Source organism: Platichthys flesus, chromosome 3 (assembly GCF_949316205.1).
Source record: "Platichthys flesus chromosome 3, fPlaFle2.1, whole genome shotgun sequence".
NCBI lineage: Eukaryota > Metazoa > Chordata > Actinopteri > Pleuronectiformes > Pleuronectidae > Platichthys > Platichthys flesus.
Window position 1 is genome coordinate 3,873,155 of NC_084947.1, and position 23,218 is coordinate 3,896,372.

Below are 23,218 nucleotides of genomic sequence, written 5' to 3' on the forward strand. Positions count from 1 at the left end.
TCTGAATAAATCAATTCTCGCTACAAAACCACAGATATATATATATTTTTTTATTATACTGACACATAATGGACAAGTTGTGATTATCTAAAAAGGATAATAATGTAAATATTCAATTAACCTTGTGTTATAATGGCAGAATTTATTGCTTGGACACTTTTGCTCTATTGAATAAAATACTTTATCTATACTTTACATTTTTAAAGCTTATGGCTCCAGCCCTTAAAAAAGAACAAGTTGTATAGATAATAGATGAATGTACCGGGTTTTAAAACCTGTGACCCACATCTAAGTTAACATTCTGTACAATGGCACATGAAATTTGGATTAATAGCCTTGAATAGAGACCGTAGACCCCCCCCCCCCGATATTGATAACATTCTCTGTGTCGTGTAATTTTCAAAGGATGAAATTGAATTCATGTTTCCAGACGATCTTTGGAGATTCTCACTGAGCAGATTCCTCCTGTTCCTATGGTAATAACTCCGGCCTTCAGTGGAGGGATGTAATGTAAAATTAGAAATTCAGTTTTTAACAAGTGGCATAAATTCGCCAATTAGTGACATGAAGCGTGGCGATACCTGCAGGTGACACGGTGTCCTTTCTCTACAGTGGGAGCCCATAAAGACTTCTTCTCTTTTCACAGGGTTCACAAGCAATCTCACATCTCTGACTATTTAACTTGATGTGATGACTGAAGTCTCTGCTGGTGCTCTGGGAAAATGTCATCAAATCCCAGTTTAGACCAGTTTAAAAATCCACTCTGAATATTTTTTCAATGCGCCTCGTTTTTGCCACGTTTTCCCTTCGGCGATCAGAATGATTTATTTTTTTAATACCAGCGTATTAAATCTAATTATTAACGTGAGAATCACTTAATGATGTCATCCTTTCACCACATCCCCCTAATTTGACTTGGAAATGTGGCATCCAATTTCTGCAGTCAATCAAACGGGCTTCCCACCCGACTGAGCACCTGCGCACACACACACACACAAACACACACACACTCACACACACACACACACACTAACACACACACACAGACAGGCTCTGTAAGTCAATCAAACCAGCGGTGCACAGTCGAGAGATTTGCTAATCACACTCTATTCAGTCTTTGAAGGATTTTTCATGTTGTCAGTGATGCGCCGAAAAATAACTGATCATCTTAATTAAAAATCCACTCCAGTGTTGTTGTAAACACTTCAGTTGGGAATGTGATACGACTGACCGACACGCCGACAACACAACGAGCAGCATGCAAACCAGATGAATGGTTGTTTTCTCAGATCAGGAGGGAAACAAAGAGACGTTAAACATCACGGAGCCTTCGAGTTGATTACTGATTTCCATGTGCATGTGGGATTCACTCTTTTTAGCCAATTCCACATGTTTGACTAAGAGGTGTCACACAGACTCAGAAACCAAAGCTGTTTTCAGACCCGATCTTTGGAGGATTTCTTCCGATTTGGCCAAAGACTCACTTGACATCTTCGTCAGTTTCCTACTTGTGTGGCACTTTTTCATCCTGAGGTATTTGTTTTCTTTTTTGCGTCTGTTGCATGTTAGAAACGTCATGAACGTGCCCTCTCGCTCTCAGTAGATCCTGTGGAGGATCTCCTACTTTGTTCCCACCTCTGCTCCTTCGGGTATTCTGCAGGGAGACTCCCTCAGACATTTGCGTTCAGACACAAAGAGGATCTCTGGAGTTCAGTGCAGGTCTGAGACCAGCTCATCTGGACCAAATGTAAACGATTTAACAAAGATTCAAACCTTCACTCGGACTTTCAGACAGATAGTTTACTTTTAACTTGAGTTTGTGCACCGGATACTGAGCACCTCTTAATCTTTATTTTCCAGGCCATTTCATTTTGCTTATGTTGCAGCCCCCCCCCCCCCCCCCCACACTCCTCTGTGCCCTTTTCACAGCAGAGAGGCTCTTTAGGCTCAAGTGTCAATTAATGAACCTCGTTGCCTATTTTAATGATTTGTAACGTGTGTGCGCGGAAAAGGCCAAGTGAGCTTTTCAGTCTGTGACACCCCCCCCCCCCCCCCCCCCACACACACACACACACACTCACACACACACACACATCACAGCAACACAGCTCTGGAAAGTGGGCGTGTTTGTTTTTCCACGCTCTCTTGTATTGCCTCCCCCCCCCCCCGCGCCACTGGAAATGGTAATATCATATAGTTATTGCCACCTTATGAGACTTTCAAAGCTTTTGGAATGTTAAGCACTTTCTTATTGAATTGGATGTTTGCTAATAAATCACACGGCGCCGAGCGTTGGCATGATTCACCCTCCGCTCTTCTCGGGGTAATTCTACCATGCAACACTCAGGGGAAGCAAATTTGCATCCATTCCATGACTAATTTAGCTGTTTGCTTTCACCGAGCAAGTGTACACATCATATATTTCTCTCCCCTCATTCCTTTCCCCTTTCTCTGCCTGTTTCCTTTCCTTTCTCTCCTCCCCCCATGCATCATTATGCGTCTCCTTTGAGAACCCGTCAACGTGTTATTGAACTGCAACGTGTACGAGTTCAGTCAGAAATATTGTTTACTTTAATTGGATTCATTTTCTCAGTGGTGCAAAGGAAACTGTGATGAGGTTTTGGCTTCGTTGACTTAGATCAGGAGTTGAGTCTCTGAAGTCTTAGATTCTTAAATTCTGCTCATAGTCACGATTATAATTTTTAGTCTGTGAAAGAGTTGGAAAATTGTTCATGTTCTAATGTTCATAAAATGTCCATTGCTGCAGCTCCTCTTTTCAGCCTCTGTCTGAAACAGAGGCTGAAATATTTATACCGCAGATAGCACATAGCTAAAATTAGCTCGTGTTTTCTTGTATTTAAAAGTTTGGGTCAAAAGTTTGTTTCCTCTAGTTTCCGTGTAATAAAAGATCCTGAGGTTTATTATGTTGTTTATTCCACTGACTGTGGGAGCAGCTGCTGTGCAGAGAGCCCATATGTCCTTTCTTTTCTACTCATGATAAATAATCACTATAAATGTGTATTTTCCTAGAATAACAATGTAACTTTGATTGTTAGTTCTTTGAGTCACTGAAAATTATTTCTGGAGACATTTTCCGCGTCTGTTATTGTAATTAATCCACTTGCAACGACTTTAACAGATGTGAAACGTGCTTATCTTCTTATTAGCATGAACGTAGCTCGATAGCTTGTTAGCCATGAGGGAATTTGACGCCGCCATTCTTAATCCCTGCCTGCTGTCGTCTGATTGGCTGAAGTGTTTCCCCAAACGTCTGTCAGCGGCCACATCGCGGCGCCTGTGTGACTTGCCGAACAGATCTGAGGCCAGCGCCGGCGGCTCAGACGCCTCGGACTGACTCATGAAGTGCTACTGCTATGGTTACCTGCACTTTAATATACCTTGTGCACTGATTTAGAACGAGTTTGAAAATGTTGCCTAGAAGTGAGATGTCGGACAGAGATCTGTAATTACATTACATCATCCGTGTCAAGTTTTTTTTTTGTGTGTGTGCTATAGTCGTCTGTAGAAAACCTCAGTCGAGTCCAGAGATCCAGAAGAGCAGCAGCTGCAGAATTTTATAATCGTAGAACTAAATAAAAATCCCATATGCATTTAGTCCACTGCTCTGCTCAGTGGATTAAACTGACTCTGACTTTGCTGCGGAGCTTTGTTTTATGAAGTTGTGACGGAAAACAACTCCAAAGCAAATTCCAAGATTCAAATCCATCCAGGACACACACACCGTTGCATTAGCCTCTGACCTTTGACCTGCGAGGATTACTGGTCCCACGTGCTCTTGCTGTGTGGGACGTTCGCTGCGTATTAATGTGGTGAAACGGTGTTTGTGTGAGGGAGAGGGAAAGAAGCGATGGCGTCTGTGAGCGAAGGGGGAAGGAGGCGAGTTGGGTTTCTTCTTCTCTCTGCGGACGACAGATCATCCATGTTAATCAGAGCTTTGGCCCCTGCTGCCATTAATGACAAGTCAGGTGAGGGGGCATGTCAACAGCAGGCCCTTAACAGCCAGATGATACAACCCCTCTCCTCCATCCAGCCGTCTGTCAGCGCTCATCCCCCCCCGACTCCAGATATTGGAGTCATGATTATGAATTTATATGAGTGTTTATGGGTGGCGCTTTCGGTAGCAGGTCGGGGGGGGGTTGAAGTAGGTGATTAGAAGTTTTCCTTAAAGTCTTGTAATTCTTGTTTTTAAGGAGATGGGAAAACGAGACGTTTCCAAACTAAACACAGGAAGCACAACGCGTTTATTAATTTAGTTCAACTTGTGATTTATCAAGTGCAGTGTCCATTTTATACCTGCTCCGGAGCTACTTCAGAATTATTTCTGGTCATCAAAAACGTTTTTATTGTTTGGGTGCATACATTTAAACAGCCTATAGTGCGGAGTGAAGTTAAAAAACGTTGTGCTCATCCTGCCTGGTTTATCTGCAGTGAATATTTTATACTCAACGTTTTTAATGAAAGGAAACTGAATTTGCTTTATTATCGTTCATGTGTGTGGCTCATATATCCGTTTGAATGATATAGTGAACTGCTGTTAAGTTTTTATACATTGTACAAGTATTTCAAACCATATTTCACAACTTTTCAAAATAAAAGCTGTAATTCAGCTCGATAAAGACCATTACAGTAACAGAATAAACATTAGGCTTTTACTTTGTTGACAATGCGTGTGATTGGAGGGACAAGGAAGTGATTATATGAATGTTTCTGCCATGACAGAGATCAGCAACCGTGACTCGTGTGGATGTCGGTGTCAGTCCTATATAAAAAAGACATTAAAATATCTTTAAATGTTAATATATGACTGCAAGGCAGTTATTTCCTGTTTAATATTAAATGTATCATGTGACCAAATTCAACATTGCGCTTCCTCAACAGCACATAAGCCAAGTGTGAAGCCGATAAGATAAACGGTTCTCCAGATACGAGGGCCCACATCCCAAGTTTCATCTCAATATTTGTAACAGGAATATCAAACACAACATTTTAAAGTGAGAAAATGATGTTAAGCGTTATTGTGAGGGAGAGACCAGGCACTGAAACAGGCCACATTGACAGGCGGCCTCTGATTTATTAAACATTACAATAAGACTGCTTCACTCCCCAACAACCTGAAAGTTATTACATCGTTCATCACTCACTCAGGCCGTCGAGTGGAGGATTTCATCTTGTGTTTCTCTCTGATGGTGAAGATAACATCGGCTCCACGTCGTCTCCGACCTCCTTCTTCTTTTTAGGCTCACTGTTATTTACTGCTCTGCCTCTGCCTCAAAACTACCACTTAACCCCCCCGGCTGCAGGGCAGGGAGCCGCGCTCACGCCCTGCGCTGCTCCGCTCGACCGCCGATAAGAGAGTTAACGGTTTGAGTTATGGTTTCATTTTGACTGAATTGAGAAAATAAATTCAGATTCAATTCGACACTGGAGAAAACACACACACATACACACACAAATACACATACAAGACAGGTGACCTCCAGTAAAAGTTTAATTTCAACACATGTTGTCCAAACTTTTAGACACTTACTTAATTTATTCATTGATTCTTCTTTAGATTGTCCGTCCATCCCACTCTTGTAAACGCGATATCTCAAGAACACTTCCAGGGAACTTAAAATCAAAGGACAAATACGAGTTTGCTGATTGAAGGTCAACAAGTCAAGGTCACGTAACCTCACTGTTTTGCCTTGTGAATTCAAAATCTCAGGAAAACTTCAAGGGATTTCTTTCAGATCTGACAAACATGTTCCCTTGGACTCATGGCTGAACTGATTGGATTTGAATATGAATCTGGAAAAACAATGTATGTTAAACAAGTGCAGTTATTTCCAGTTTATATAGACTATGTCAAAACAGTAGAATACATGAGAAAACCAGAAAGAAGAAAAAAAGCATCAGCAGTCAAATCAAATTCCTTCAAATCTTTATTTATATAAATATGATTGATTTTTTATTTTATTTTGTCCTCCAGCATTTGCATTAATGTCCGTGTGGTTCAAACAAAGTGACCCACACTTTATATGCCAGGTCTGGATGAACTGTTTTGGAACAGACTTGTGTTCTGCTGCGACAAAGCTCCACAAACTAAAAGAGCAAACTCAGAAGCAGCTGCATTTAGAGTTCAAGCAACAACACACTGGAAAACCTAAATCTTCAGAGATGAGTGGCTCTTCATTCCAATTCATCCCCAAACAATTCGGCAGCAAACGAGGTGGCAGAGAATATGGACGTTCAAAAGACACGAGGACAGTTTAAAAAAAACATTTCACCATCGATCGACACATCTTCTCCCTGTCGTGGGCTTTCAGAGCTTTTCAGCCCCCTGAGGAATCCTGTTGTCACCGAGCGAAAGGTTCGATACAGGCTCTTTTGTGGATTCACATAATGTCTCTTGATTCGACAAATTATCCCCAGGTGGAGGAGACGCCTCAGATCCACAGGACAGGAAACCACCGGGGCCTGGAGGGAAAGTTCCAGGAATGTCTTTCAAAATATGTCGGACAGAAAAAAAGGTTTCTGCAAAAGAAAATACAAAAACAACGATTTAACACCGATTGTCAATGTGTCTCATCCGACTGACAAGCAGAGATGCTTTCCTCCATTTCCATGACAACACCAACTCGTCTCCTCCTCTGCCGCTGACACTTTCTCGCTCTGGGGGGGGGGGCTTCCATCATACAGTTGGAAACCGTGGAGCTTAGTGGAATCCTGCGAGGAGCATAATGAGGGGCTGCAGTCAGAGGAAGTGATTCTCTGAGAAGTAAAGGACACATCAGAGACTCTGAGCCTGGAGAACTCCTGCTGGTTCAGGTTTTCACACCCAGAAATAAGTGCTCACGTGTATTTGATCACATGTTTTATGGATTGACCCCTAGTGAAATTTCACATTTTACTTTCACGAGACAAATAATTTAGTGAAATAATAATAATGAGAATTTTAGGACTTAAAACCTCGTAAAATGTCAAACTACTTCTGTCCAGTTGAATCTTATTGTTTAATTTGAATAGATGTATTTATATTTAATATGGGGCCTATTTCTGAACTAATTGATTAATTGATTAATCAGTGGTGCATTGAGTGGAAGTGGAACTAGTGAAGTTTACACAATGGTTGTTGTTACAACACCAACTGTTTATAAAGATGGACAAATTGACAAGCTCCTCAAAAGTGAAGCCAAATCATCTTGATCGCCCCCTAGTGGCTGGCTGCACCAGCCACCTCCTCCGTGTTAATGAACAGGACATTAACCAGACGACAAAGTCAAAGTACACGTCTAATGATGTTTATTCAAAGTTTCCTTCCTTATAGTTTGATTAGTTTGATGAACAGGGCTATGAAATGTCATGATTGACAGGTGAGACTGACTCGTGATTGGTCGAGGGTGTGTGTGTATCCCTGGGATCCTCAGCTACATTCCTGCCTACAACAACACCACGATAATAACTCTCGGTGGCTTCATATGCAAACAGCATGTGAGAATATAATTACCACACAGCCTGCGGAGTGTCAGTTTGCACCCGCACACACCTCCCTGCAGAGCGATTGTAAACACCACGTGTCACAGTCCGCCTTCCTGTCAACTCGTCACTCCTCTGCTCCCTGGATCCAAACCGCTGGCTTCTCGTGTGGTCATCGCCTCCCTCTCGTCTCCCGTCTCTTTCTCACACACGTCACTTTTTACACCCTCGTTTTTTATTTTTTCACCTCGGGTGTCTCGCGGTCTCCTCTGCGTCGTGTTCAGCTTTCAATCCATCCTCCAGGTGCAGGATTCCCATCCCCACAGAGAGCGCTGTGCCTCCTCTGCCCTCGCCCACCCTCATCACAGTGGGAGAAGCGCTGACAGCTAAAGAGGAGATAACAGGAGGTGGAAGGAGGGAGAGACAAGTTTTCTCGAGTTGTTAATCAACCGAGCGTCTCAACAGGTGATCTGCAGATGTCGTCATGAGGAGACATCAAGCCCGGACCAGAACAACACACACACCTACGCACAGTGGGCGGCCTGACACACCCTCTCCTGTTCCCCGACACACGTGTGTTCACTAACATGTTATATTTAGTGTTGGTGTCTGCAGAGGCAGCGCAGCAGCGTCTCACGGCCGCTTGGTGGATCTGTAAAGTTCAGTGGTTGAGACGTGAGACTCTTCAGGATCGAGTTGAAATGTGAAATGTGTTGAGGGTTGAGCTGTTACCTAAATTAGCAACAAAACAACAATAGAAGCAGTTTCATTATTTAACTATACACAGAAGGTAGAGGAACCATGTTTTTGTAACAGGAAACATATTTACAAATAGTGCAAAACAAAAGATTTATTTTTTCAGTCCCTGAGGACAGAGTGTGTGACGGTTGTGCGTGTGTGTTAGTAAGAGTCTTGGGTGTGTGAGTTGTGTGCGCTCTGTGCTGTGTCTGAAGATGTGTGTGACAGTCTTCAGACGTCACAGCTGAAGCAGAGTTAGCGAGCGGGTCACAGACAATCAGGCGTCTGGAGGTTGTCAGTTCACGCTCCTGCGTTTTAGGGATGTGGCTTTAACGAGAGGGCGAATCGGAGGGTGTGATTACACCTTTTCCAAGATTACCAACCCTAGCTTTAAAAAAAACTTATAAACAAAAGTAAATTAAACACCTTTTCTGCATTGTTAAACCTGTAAAATTAAATTTTCTATCTGCTAACAGTGAAAGGCTCATATCGGGTGATATTTATCTGCCAGCCGATAAATATCGGTCTGGCTCAGGCAACAGTAACAAAGTTTTGAAAATGCATGAGTTTGATAACAGGGTTTTTTGTACTTACAGCTCAATAACAATAAATTCCCTTGAGATTAAGTTTGAAGAAGAATGAAACTCGGCAGACTGGCGGCGATTTATTCAGCTGATGATTGACTTCTGAAAGCAAGACGACTTGGTTCGGATGAAAGCGCTCAAAGGGCTGCCAGTTAATTCTCGGTTGTAATCATTATTCCAGTCGCCTAAATTTCATTTCCCAGCAACTTTTATTAAAGCAGCAAAGAGCAGAGGCTGCCAGAGATATTATTCCACACGGCCATTTGCATAAAAAGCAACAGGGTGCTTGTCATGTGGGTCTCGACAGAGCCCCCTGCATATCTCTGAGGTAGAAAGTGGAGGTGGACGCAGATGGAATCCTGCAAAGTAATTCACCTCTGCGATGGACACAAGTGTTAATGAGACAGAGCAGCAACGTTGTGCAGTATCACAGCTTCACCGGTGAGATGTGCCACTTGAATAAAGAGCGACCGGGAGCTAGTTAGTCAGGAAGCAGAGCAATTATTCACGCCTTTTTAAAAATCCTCTTGATGTGTCGTAACGTAAAGGAAATGTGTGATTTGAAGGGTTCGCTGATTTCCGGCTTGGAACTTTGACTTGAAGTTGTCGCTGTAATCAGCCTGTGGAGGGAGTGGGTGGTTGAAAGCATGTGTGTGTGTGTGTGTGTGTGTGAATGTCACATTTTTACCTTGCTTGAATGTTTTGAAATGAGAATCAAATATTCAAAAAATGTCAACCTCTAGAATGCTTAGGAGGAAGATTTGATATCTCGCTTTGCATTTTTTTGCTTCTGTCAATCTAATATCTACACAGCTTATTGTGGGCGGGGCTGAAGTCAAACATAGCCGACATCGGGCGCGAGGCATTCACTTTTCAAACGTTGATTTAAAAGATATTTTGATCCATGTGTTCCATCTCGTTTGCTCTCCTCATGGACTGTTAAACCTGAAACGTGATTGGACAAACTAGAAATGGAAACTTCCGGCCTTCAGATTCTATTCATTAACATGAATGACAAGAATCGGTTGTAATGAGATTAGGTCAAGAGGCTGTAAAATGACAGTAGAAAGGTTGTTTGTCTCTGTTTAGCCGTTTTCAGACAGGACCTTCGGGTAAATTGTGGAGAATTGGATCCGGACTTTATCCACAGTTTGCTTTTCACACCTGAACTAATCCTCTGCATTATTCAGGCGAGAGGTGGATGCAGCAGACAGAGACAGGAAGTGACGTGTTCACAGGCCTCAGCCCCTTGAATGGATAAACGTTACACATAATGGATGGATGATGGATGAGTCAAAGCCTAAAGATCATCAGCGAGAGGAAACAAGCTATTATCTACCAACGTCATGATTCTTATGAACGCAGCTATCTTCAGATTGCTCTTTCAAAATAACTATAACACATATTTAGTGGTTTTCAGACGAATCTGGGACATTGTCAGAAAATATCCAACAGGAAGGAAGCAGGTAATGAACATGACACAACCGCTAATTAAATCAAGTCGAAATGTCTGAATGATGCAGAGGAAAATAACTTACGAGTTCCTGTTTACTCAGAGTGGGAGACCCGGGGATGAAAGACGTGACACAGACATCGTGATGCGTGGTTCTACTCTTCATCAAGGGGAAACCTAACTATTCACACCTTTGCTGATTTCTCTTGACAAGTCCCAAACCTCCTCCCTTCTTCTCTGTCTCTTTTCTTTCAACTTTCTCCTTCCTTGAACTTTTCATATGCTGAGCAGAGACATCTGAATAGACGCCTTAACAAACTTCGGAGTCACTGACGTACATTTTCAAAACCCCAAAAATTCGGGAATCCTCTGCCTCTCTCTTAACATCCATTTTCCCATCTACAAATCATTAGAGGGGAAGATGAGGGCGCGCATGCATGGAGATGAATGGTTTCATTTCAAATGCCCCAAAGTGGTCTAATCGTAATAGGTGACAAAAACTCTGTGACGGAGAAGTGATAACCTGCAGCCTGGTTCCTTATTGCAGGAGACGGGAGAGGAGTGCAGGTCTAATTGCGTGACTCAGTGTCGGGAGTGAGAGAGACTGACATGAGGATCAAATCCTCTGGGATTTAACAGTTACCATTACTCTGCAAGATAAGTCTCATAGTGTTGGGATTTAACTCAAAATGTCAGATTTCTGTCAGTGTCTTTGTGTCTTTGGTTAACCTGTGTATTTGTCTCTGCATCAATCTGACATCAACAAGTGCAATTCAAAAATTAGCCATTTAACTTGAAAACCTTTATCAGCCAGAACAAAGTTTGTAGGTTAAACTAATAAGAAATAAATAGCAATTTGATTCAGAAAAACTCCAACAACTTCCTCTAAAGCTTTCACTCTATCTCACAATGTAAAAGAAAGTTTAAGCAAACATCCTGGATCTGTCCCCTTAATTAAATCCACTCCAAAATGCAATGGGTTCCTCCTTGGCCCATAAAGCACCCTTCCACAAAACTTAAATAAAAGTTTCTGCGTACGTTCTGCGGACGAAACGCAATCAAACCCCAACTTCCTGGTTAAAGGGAATAAAAAGTAAAAACTATCTAGAATAGCACTTATACTGAGACCCAGAAGTCCCCTTAAATTAAAACCAGCCTATAAAGCCTATAACGCTGAAGCCACATTATGTTTCCTACACATCAGTGGTAGTTACAGGTTTCTAACTGTTTGTGTTCCTATACGGAAAAAGCTGCAGGCAGAACTTTGTGTCTCTAAACAGAAGTCGCTTTAGTCAGAAATAAATAAGCACTTCTGAAATAAACTAATTTGCTTAAAAAATATGTGAACAATCAATCACTAAACAAAAAACAATAATTTACCATATTTCAACAAAAGTAATTTGCACTTGTATAACAGTAGCAGTCAGTTGTGTTTCACCTGGAGGTGAAAACAAAGTGAAAACATTAAGGTGACATTCAGTCATGTTAACGACTGTGGCTGGGAAATAATTGAATCTTTACTTTCTCTACCCTCTGTCGTCTGATATTTATTCCCTCCCTCTTGCTTGCTCCTGATGTGTCTTTGCCTCCATTTCTTCACCTGTACAGAACATATACTCATACTCAGGCTGGTCACTGGTCAGATGTTGATAGGCAATCATTGAGCGTCGACCTTCTCTCCTTTGAACTTACTTGGTGCCCGAAGTGTGAACCTGTTTCGAGCCGCTTCACGTTCACACACATCAAATTCCCAGTGGGGGCCGAGCAGTGGGGGTGAGGCCCTGGGAGGGGGGCCCTTAGTGTGAGCTAAACTTCTCTCAATATGATTCAATTACAAAAAGTTTGAGGTTGACCAATTAGGACTGAGAGGAGGAGAAAATTGGGGAAGGAAACAAGTTAGAGCCCTGATCAGATCCGTCTGACTGAATCTCACTTCCGCATAAATCATTTACTGGGAGTTAATTAACAGTGATCGGATTATTTCTCTGACGTGAGAACACAGAGGGTCTTTATTTTCCAGCGATCATCACAAAGTCATCTTGTGTTCGCCTGGAGCGTAAAAAAAAGCATCGACCCCATCAGGAATCCTGCAGGGAATTAAAAACATTTACAGCTTTAGATCTCATTCCTTCTGTATTTCATGTGGTGTCCTCGGTTTGTTCCAGGTCCTGTAAACTCAGAGCCTCTGTCCGAGTGCAGATCCTTTAAAAATTATCTTTCTCTGTGATACTACAAAACCTGTCAGATTCAATTCTGCGTCGACTGTGACGGCCGAACCGAAACGGAGACTGGTCTGAATCTTATTCTTCTTTAAACACTGCTGCACAGAAATAGAGCCACAGTTGGTCATGACGTGAACGTTTTATTTGTTTTTGAACATCTACCATTAGCTGTCCGGTTGAGTTGAATTCCTGTATGTTTAAAAGTGTAAACAAATGAATCCTGGGATAGGTTAACTGGAGAAGGATCCACCCGTTGGATTGTCGGGGGGTATTTGTCTGAGCTTTTGGAAAAGCCTCAGAAGGATGTGGCCCCCGATTTTGGGGACACGGCTCTGACACAATCCAAACTACAACCAAGAAGTGAACCAAGATAGACAAGAACTCCCCAAAAGCCTGACATTAATAACCCACCTATCTGGCTTGTTAATACCCGACTGCTGTTTTGTGCCCATTAGAGGATAAGAAAATAATTTTTAAATGTTCTTTAAGATACAACCCCCCCCCCCCCCCCCCCCTTGGTTTATAGTCTCCTCTCGACCACATGGGGCTCTGTGTACTTTCAGGCGGATAATACTCAAAAGTTTTTACTTCAACAAGTTGCACAAGGAGCTGACAGAGACAAATTGCGCTTTCGGGCTTAATTATCCAAACCTGCGATCAGAAGTGACAGGTCTCCCAAAAGGAAAGCAGAAAACAGAAGCCGGGGATTATGGGAAGTAACTGGTGGCTTGAGATCTGACATGAAAAAAAAGTAATTTACAAGCTCCTGACAAAAATCAGGGACCGAACCGACACAGGTGTAAGGTGTTATACTGTCATACCACAGCTTTGTCCAGATTCATTAAATGACCAGTCTGTAGGATTAGAGAGGGACTATTGGCAGACCTGTTATACTATAATCATAATTATAATGTTTCACATAATCCTCCGAAATGAGTCGTATTCATTAAAGATATAATTCGTGAAATTCTTCATTAATACATAATACAAGTTGAAACTTTTAATTTCAATTAAATCCTGGCAGGTATAGATCAAATTAATGGAATGTGACCTAACGTGTTTTTATATTTGGTAATTTTTTTTTAACTGCTACAATTCTACAGATTCATTGTGCAGATTTTGTGAATATGAAAAATTCTTCCTTTACTACTGTTGAATCAGTTCCTGTGAATGATCCTCTCAGTATCACAGCCATTATTCAATCACTGCCCTGATAAGCCTGTCACTATAATTCATGGGTTCTTAAGATGCTAATTTTACACTTGCAGGAATAACATCCAACAATTTGTAAAAAACTGACAGTAATGTTGTAAATTAGCATCAACAACACATTAGAAACATTAAATCCATCATTAGATGGAAGTGGAAATGCTTAATAACACATGTGTCAAATGACTTGGTGTTATCTCGGGTGGTTATCTGTCCGCCCCTCGCGTCTGCCTTCATCGCCCTGTCAGCGCTTTGTTTTCTTCTTCCTGGCGGTGGTCCATGAACGCCACACCCAGCCTCGCCCACTATCATGATCGTTAAGATCCCATTCATATGTTATGACAGGACACAGCAGTGTGTCATGTGGGTGCCGTCATATCCGCAGGCCGTGTTTGTGCAGAAAATGTTACAGTGGTGTCCATGACAAACAAAAAAGTGGACCAGGAAATGAAACTCAACTCCTGCTGTCACAACTTATTGAAAGTGTCAATAATTCTTACTGTGTAAAGTTCACAAGTTGTGGCAGGACATGCGGATGAGGTTAATGCGTTGCCTCTATGAACAGATTTTGAATAATCCCTAGGTGAGGGACATGATAAACATTTAAATTTCATCTATTTTTTAAATGCTTCTACACTTTAATTATATTTTATCTTTTTTAAATGTTCCAAATTAACTGAATTTCCAGTTTCTAGTTTGACCAATCACAAATGAGCAGGCTTCGGCGACCTTGTGGCTACCGTCTTTAAAATGTATCTGCGTTCACATAGCTGTTAATAGAAATTAACCAAAATGTTGCCTGGACCTTAAACACCTACACAAAGTATCTCTCTCTGTGTTTTCTGTGGTGAATCACCAAAATATTGGCAGATGCCCCCGGATTCCCCTTATTCCTGATTAGTCTCTGATGTTGTTATTAAACCTTTATGACAATCAAATCAATTCTATCATAGCGAAAAAGTTGGTCAGACTCTAGTTACAGTAACAAATCAAGAGTTTAAACAGACGTTAAGAATCACGATACTGTGGAGGACTTGTTCTCAGAGAACCTCTCTCTCACCCCGCTCTGTGCCCCAGGGCGACTTTCATCCCCCTGGAGAGCCGGTGTGAACTCACTGCATGAGGGGGATCCAGTGTGTGGGCGAGAGAATAATAATAATAATGATGATGATAGCTAATGGTGGAGCAAAAAAAGAGTCACTTTCTCAGAATGCAACCTGTATTGTGGCAGCATGGTCGATGTATATGGATCGATGTGGGTGGAGGAATTGGTGCCTCTCCTGTGTGATTGCGACTGAAGCCTCTGGCACCTTCATCACTGAAGCCAAATGGTTGACGCTGATGTTGTGAATGTTGAATTTTCGAGGCGAGTTTTGGGTAATTTTATATTTTTCGGAAAAAAAGCAAGGGTGTAGGCGGCATTTTTGACAATGCTGCAGAAATTCGGAGCCACATTCCTGTAATTTCTCACAGTTTGTCCTCGAATGTGTCAATAGCTATTTATCCAAAGTTCAACTGAGCCTGAAAGCGTCTGGAAAACAAAAAAATGAAGGCGTCAGTCTGAAGTAGTGTCCTTGCAAAACATCTCATATTCTAAGGACAAAAGCAAACATGCTCACACTTATTGTGTTTTTTTTTACTGTCTATTCATTTAAAAAGCTTTTTTTTCTTCCGTCTCTAATTTGATGAGCTCAAACCCATCGTTTGTTAATCAATGTTTCCCTTGTCTCGTTTCCCTCAGAGCCAAGAAGAAGACCAAGCCCTTGAACCTTAAGATCCACAGCAGCGTGGGCAGCTGTGAGAATCTGCCCACGCAGCGCTCCCCGCTCCACACCGAGCGATCCCTGCGATCCTTCTTCTTCCCCACCTTCATCCCCTCCACGCCTCCCGTCCACGCCGAAACACCCTCTGCAAGTAAGTGACCTCGTCTCTTTTTAATGAGCTCACGCTCAAGCATTTATGAAATGAGGTTTTCTTAATATATATCTCTTTCATATTTTAATCCCTTCTGACGTGTGGTTATTTAGTTCCCAGGCAATGTTTCATTTCTGCCATGACAGTGTGCTCACTGCCTCAAAAACGCCCAACGCAGTAATGTCCTGGGTTGAAATCCTGATCCTGGGATTTGGAAACTTTGAATCTGTTTGTTTTATCTTTTCAAAGACAAAGACGTCCGACCCTTTGGGGAAACATCTCAGTATTGAACTCATCTCCTTCTAAGAATGGATCTAATCGAACCCAGTCTGTTATCTACCCTGACATCAGGGCAAACAACCTGATCAACCTCCCCACGTGGACCAAACACCCCGCTCACATACACATAACCTTTTCTCACCACCATGATTCTTTCTGTCAAAAATATACTTAAGTGCGTCTGTGTTGGAAAAACGCAACAAATGAACAATCAGCCGGGAGCCGTAATGACCGGAGGTGGTGTGTTGCTGCACACGGGCAGCCTGATTGGCCGATGCATTACGAGCGTACTGCGGAAGCCATTAGACCAGGAGGAGATGGGGGAAGGCAGACAAAATAGAAAGTAATGGAGGTCGTGTCAAGGAAAGGAGTGATGTACGGCCGTCACTTAGCTGTGTGAATAGCTGTAGACCTTGACTAACTGGTATGTGGGACGCAGCAGTGCATATTTATTGGCGGAGGCATGACATGGAATAACCGCACAGCATATGCATGAGAGGACACAGAATTAAGGAGGTAGGTTATAGAAAAAGACACGTTGAGATGAAAACAAAACACCCGGTTCATTGTGGTAAAGTCTCCGTGTCTAAATCATCACTGAGTATTTAGAGAAGCAGTAAGGCATCAGTACTGCTTTCCAATACGTTTGTCTTTATAGAGAGTTTTAGTGATGAATAGCTTCATCAATGGTTAATGGAGACATTCTGCTCATTTCCATAATCATCATCTTTTATTTGTGTTATCACTTAAAAAGGTTGTCATGCTCTAATGTTCAGGAAATACATCACTGTCCTCAAACTCTCCATTTGCTGCAGCTCCTCTCTTCAGCCTCTGTCTGAAACCCAGTTTGCTCTGATTGGCCAACAAAAACTAATGACGCCTAAAAAAAATTGAAAGAGTGGATGAGTTGACCTTTGACCTTCTGGAAAAATGCTGTGAAACTATACAAAAAATAAATATATATTTTAAATACATTGACATTTACAACTTAGGAGTGAACAGATTGTTGTAACCTTTAGTACAAATGTGCAGAAGGGACATTTCAATTTTGATAAAGTCCTGTTATATCACGTTGGCCTCGAGAAATGGGTTTTTGCTGACTGATGTCACATGGTAGTGATGATGATGGCATCTGCGGTTGGTTTTCGGAAGAGTCAGTTTTGAAAATGTCTGCTCACAGCAGGAGATTGGACCAGAACTCGGGGAAATCCTTGGGAGCTTTAACAGATCAATGTTCTTCCTGCAGCTTTGTCGCTTTGTTTGTCGGGCAAATGATTCTAGGTCCTTCTCTCTGCTGTAGATTTCAGATTTGAATATATTGTCATACAGCTTCATGCTCCAGGTACAAGGAATTGCTGGTTATCAGACTCCCAAGTGTGTTACAGGATTTTGTTGTGTTCATCTATGTGTTAGTATCAGTGTTCCCACCCGTCTAAACAAACCAACCCTTTGTCCTTCAAGCAGCCGGTGCAGTTGTCACCGTTGTTATTGAGACGGAAACACCTCTGACATTTTTATGAAAGTCATGTATCACCTGTTTTTTCTTTAATTAAAGTCACCCTCTTTTTGCCGTGAACAAAATGTCAAAGTAATAGAGAAGCTGTGGACGGGTTCTACACCTTCAGCTCTCAGGTTCAAGGAAGATTCATTATCCTGAGAAGAAGAAGCTACGGTTGATACTTTCTGTAAAAGAGGAAATTTGTGTTTTTCTTATTGACCTTTGGAGAATATGTTGAAATGTGGAAACCTGACTTTATACCTTAAAGGGCTGCAGGGACGGTTGAGCACAGGTGAATCACAAGGACGGGAAACAGGACAGAGACAAGAAATAACCGAGTAAGAGACGATGAGGAAAGTGGGCTTCAAAGTAAAACAGGAAAAGGTGCAAACAAAGACAAATCCAAACACACAAAACAAAGTCCAAACTGAGATCATGAGTCCAAAATGAGCCTAACACACACACAAACTGTGCTTGATGCCAATTGTGACTCTGTGAAGGATTTTCTGATCAGTATAAGCCGTAGATTTTGGAGATACTGTATCTTAGTTGACCTATCAGCTGCAATAAGTGAATCATGAGGAGATACCCTGCCCGGTAATATTCCATCAAAGATCAGTCACACACACACACACACACACACACACACACAGGTGAAAGAAAACAATACCCTGCTTCCAGCTAAGTCGGAGCTCAAGGTATAATGATGACAATTCTTTATTTACTCACAATGAAGCTTCTCCTGTGTCTCCACCTGTGCGTGTGTGTGTGTGTGTTTAGGGGCGGTGCACACCGTTAACCCACTGAGGTGGAGTCTCCTCTGCAGCAGAGTTATAACGCGTCTTGCGTACATAGAGATTTTAGGAACTATTGCATGTTGCTTTATTTAAAATCCTCATGCAAACACGAAGAGTTAGACACGGGAGTGGGGGTGGGGGGGCGGGGGATCTCACAGCTTTGTTTGAACAACAAAACTTAGAAATCTCAGATAAGACGACTGTGGACACTGTTTCCACGTTTCTCCGGGTTGAGCAGCTGTCGGTCAGCGGGCTCGCTCATCAGCATCCCCTCTTCTTCTTCTTGTTCTTCCTCATCTTGTTTTTGTTCTTCCTCTTCTTCTTGTTCTTGTTGTTGTTGTTGTTGTTGTTGTTGTTCTTCTTCTTCTTCTTCTTCTTCTTCTTCTTCTTTTCCAAAATACAGATTTGACTGTTACATTTGTGTGTGTCGCTTTGGATTACAGTTGGAAGCGCTGAGGGCGACACGTGTTTGTGCGTCGGCTTAAATGCATGTGATCCTGCAGTGTAATGGATCCGTCTGGTTCTGCCAGACTCTGTTGTGCAGCCGCAGCAACACTGAGTTTAAGAGAAATGTTCCCCGCAGGCAAAATAAGGTTTATCTTTGTTATTTATCAGTTTATTCACTAAATCTTTTTGTTCTTTTCTATAAGGTGATGTTATAACTGTCTTTACTGTCATGGCTTCAACTTTTAACAAACTGTAGAGCTTAAGCTTTGTCCCTGAAAGCTGCAAATTTATTCCTCAGCTTCTTCATCTCTTTTTATTTATGTATTATTTATATTTTTATATTTGTTTTATGTTATGTTCATATAACAGCAACTATGAGGTTTGTATGAAGCGAGTGATCCAACAGAGACGGGATCTTTCAGTGCTCATTGTGCTTAAATTAAACCTGAAATGTTTTCTTTTTCGGCTTCAGACACTCAGTTGTTATTTCAGGAGCGACGTACGTGTGTTGATGTGTGAAGAATGTGGACATGAGCTTGTGTGTGTGTGTGTGTGTGCCCGGTCAGCCAGGCTAAATATCCATCCCCGGGTCTATGTTTGGGATTATGGTATCGCTGCCATCTCATACGTCAGGATCTCTTTAGTCATCTGAGTGGAAAGACGCGGAGGACCCACAGGACCGGCTGAGGTGAGCAACCTGTCTGCTCAGGATGAGTCAGTGCCCAGTCAAAGCCTCAGTGTCCTCCTGAGGATTCAAACCAGAGTATTTCTGCTTGTGTGGTTGGAGAAAAGATTTGAATAGTTTTATAATAAATCTGCACACAGCTGTGGGACATAAACAAAATAAGGCCGACATTATTCTATGTTCCTTATTGTAAAGAAACAAGACCAACATGGTTTATCTTAAATACTTTATGTAAAGATTGAAAACATGCCAGCTCCCTAAAAGTGAAGACAAATCGTTTTGGTGGCTGTAGCAGAATAGATCATAAACCCTGCCTCCTCCATGTTAGTTGATGGGACATGGCTCAAACCAACTTTTTTTTTCAAAGTTACAAAGTGCTTTACAAAGTTAAGACAAGATCAAATGTGATACAACATAATTAAAATCAAATAACACCTCTAACAATAATTTATTATTTAGAGTAATATAAAACAGGTAGACAGACAAATTAAAAGTTGTCACTGATGAAATAAATCTTTCTGCACGATGGTGTCATTTCATTTTACACTGATGTTCATTTTAATGATAAATTTGCTTTTAATTAACATTAAATTATTTAACATTGGTGGAGTGCATAAATCTCTGCACAAACTAAACAGCACTTGTTTTTGCACATTAGCCAATTTCCACATTGTGGGCTGATCTCATTTTACCCTCTCTAATGGTTATCCTCCATACCTCAGAATGTATGGATGGAAGTTAATGACGTGTTTGAAGAGTGGATACAAATGAGCATTTATTTCAATTTCTTAGAAGTTTTAACTTGATTATATTTCTTTATGTAGATATGTATTGATGGAACAATGATTGACTGGTGCAGGCGTCTCCGGCCTGAGCTCGTCTCAGATTTCCCCGGCTTCTCTTGTTCATCCAACCGCTTCTCCCTGTACGATGTAAATCACTCAGTGGCTCGGTAGCGACTGTTACTGCCATGATTCACCGTCGCTTTGTGTCATCAGTGGCAGATGAAGAAGCCTTTACATAATATGGAACCATTTTTACTCCAGCTGCACAGAGTGCATTGTAGTGCAGGGTCTCCTCTGCAGTGAAGTCCTATGAGTCCGATGATATATAAAAATTACCTGCAGTGAATTGAGTATTTACTTCTTTAGCTCCTTGTTTAGTAACATGTGCTTAAATTGACTCTATACAAATGAGGTGGGACTATTTTCTCATTATTATCGTTTCATTTAATGTCTGTCAACATTCCTGTATTAATAAAACATGAAAACATCACAGCATTGATAGGCTGGTATATAAATAAATCAGGGGATAAATTAGTTTTTACCTGGTGCATCATTAAAATACAAATATTTGCTGTTTCTTTAGTCTGAGTGGGTTCGTTTAGTATGTGTGTGTTGATATTTCAACCACGTATACAACAACTAATTATTTTATTTTATTTTATTTTATTTTATTTTATTTTATTTTATTTTATTTTATTTTATTTTATTTTATTTTATTTTATTTTATTCAAATGTACCGGCTGCTATGACAACTTAATTTCCCTTCGGGGATGAATAAAGTAATCTATCTATCTATCTATCTAAATATTCAAAATTGAGCTGTCAGGTATCAGGCGTAAAAAAAATCCAAAGATATCCCTCCTACCTCAGGAACCCATGCTGTGGTTTTGTTCACAGAGCTTTGTTGCAATGAGCTGCAGTGGTGAACACACACAGAACAGACACAGTGTGTACAGAGAGACAACCGAACATGTGTGAAGCTATTTCTCACATGTGCTCTGCTCCTTCCACTGAAATGTAGTGTTGCTTGAGTGTGTTAATGAGGTTTAGGAAGCTCACACAGGTGGAACAGACGCCTGAGCCTGTGATGGTGCCTCGTGTCCACTTGGAGGTCCAGCAACCGCACCGTTAAACACACACACACACACACACACACCTGCTGCAGAACTTATATGCATGTGTGTGTGTGTGTGTAGTGGAGAAGGAGATGAAGGTAGAGAGAGTGTGGGAGTGTGTGAGTGTGTGCTTGTGTCTATAAATGGCCCAAAAGTTGTTCACACGCTCGGTGCACGACTTGCTGTGTTTATCTCACGTGTTCCGATGACATCATCCACTCCCGTGTCACAGATCTCCTAGCAACCAAATGTAAAACCACAACGAAGCTCCCTTTGAGAATTAAAAAACAAATAATGGCAACAAACAAAAAAGACAAAAGATTGATCTGGTTGAGGTAAAAAAAGAGGAGCTTCATCTACATAGGACTGTAATAACAACCGCAAATGACCGTCAGCGTCCCACCTGCTAACGTGGAGGAGGCATGGTTATATACATATTTACATATAAGCATAGTAAGAACCCAATTATAGGTGATGATTAAAATGAGGCAGCATTTGTTTTAAAGATTTATTAAAGCGGGTTATATTATGTGAGCATCTCTCATTATCACTAACAGTGATTAATGGTCTGACACTGCTTTTAATTACCTGCTGACTTTACTCATTACAAGTAAAAACTCATTTGGACCAATGATGTAACTTTAATAAATTCAGATTTGACAATATGAAGATAAATCCATAATGTGAGGGATTTACTGTTTTAACTATTTGGTGTTTTGTTGTGTAAAGCCAGTGTTGTGTGATGTGAAAGTTTGAAAAACATTTGTGATGATTTCTTATTCTTCTATAAGAATCAGGTCATAGGTCAAGATAACCATTTTTCAGTCGGTTAATTTCGGGTGCAAAGATCTTGTCTCATTGGAACTGGTGAAACCCTGCAGAGGAGCTCATGGATGTCAGTCAACAGACGAGTTGAACTGCTCCATAGTCACCATGTCACCAGGTGTTAACCACTGTCAGGCGTCTGTGGGAATATCCTGCTCATCCGCTGCATCTGTAGTGAAAAGACGTCCGATCCCAGTGTGAGCTTTTCTGCCAGAAACAATTAAACCGTGTTCATTCGTGAAAATTAGGTCCGACAGTTTGTATCTCACGTGTGAGGATCAGAGCAGGAGTTGGTCGGAGTCCGACGCGTTTACAAAACAACAGGAATATTCACGTGTTTTGGTTTACAACACATCGTCATCGGAGTCGGTTCGTTTCAACAAAATCCCTAGAGTCTCTTGGACTTTTGGAGTTGACGTCTTTTTCAGGCTCCTCTTTTTCATCCTTTTGTCTAGAATCATCAACACGTCCACTTGTTTGCTGTGAATTTCCTGGAGATTTCCCTGCTGTATTCACACAGGCTTATTCGGACGTGTTCCAGATGTCAGCAGGGGGCTGGCAGGAATAGTGGTGTAGAACGTTCGGAGCAACCGACTCGGACTTGTCGCGCTCTCTCTTAATGTTTCAGAAACAGCAGCTTTAATTCGATTTTAGTCTCTGTGGAAACATTGCACTTTTACAGCCTATAAGCCTGAGGTGTTGCATTAAATAGCACCAGAAGTTTAAAAAATGTTCATCGTTTGCTGCATGTTTAAACTTCCTATCTGTCAGCATCACTAAATCATCTTCATCAAGTCATCTGTTCGATTTGAGAAGAGACAGAAAAACCTGTTGAAACGATTACTTCTCCCAACGATGGACCTTTGCTCTCGCTGCCAGAGGACGGGTAACGTCCCCTGAAAGCCTTGTGTGGCGTCAGGTCGGCCTCCGTCGTGTCTCAAACAGAGGAAGCGTCTCCGGAGCCACGAGGCCTCCAGGCATCATCTGTCCCTCTGTCCCTCGTCCCTCTGTCCCTCGTCCCTCTGTCCCTCTGTCCCTCTGTCCCTCTGTCTCACTGGCACACTAAAGAACTTGTAAGTTCTTAAAAGACCAACTATCTATGAGGCCTCGCAAACAGATACTTGTTTCACCCAAGGTAATTTGCTATATTTCCAGTGCTGTGATAGCGAGTGTAAATTCAACACAAGG

At 41.7% G+C, this 23,218-nt stretch overlaps 1 protein-coding gene across 1 annotated transcript in view; it reads left to right on the forward strand.

Moving 5' to 3' along the window:
* ksr2 (kinase suppressor of ras 2) overlaps window positions 1-23,218 on the forward strand; it is a 78,335-nt gene that overhangs the window by 25,465 nt on the left and 29,652 nt on the right. The window contains exon 6 of the mRNA XM_062379531.1: window positions 15,427-15,599. Within this exon, the coding sequence (XP_062235515.1) occupies window positions 15,427-15,599 (173 nt within the window). The remainder of the gene's footprint in view (window positions 1-15,426; window positions 15,600-23,218) is intronic.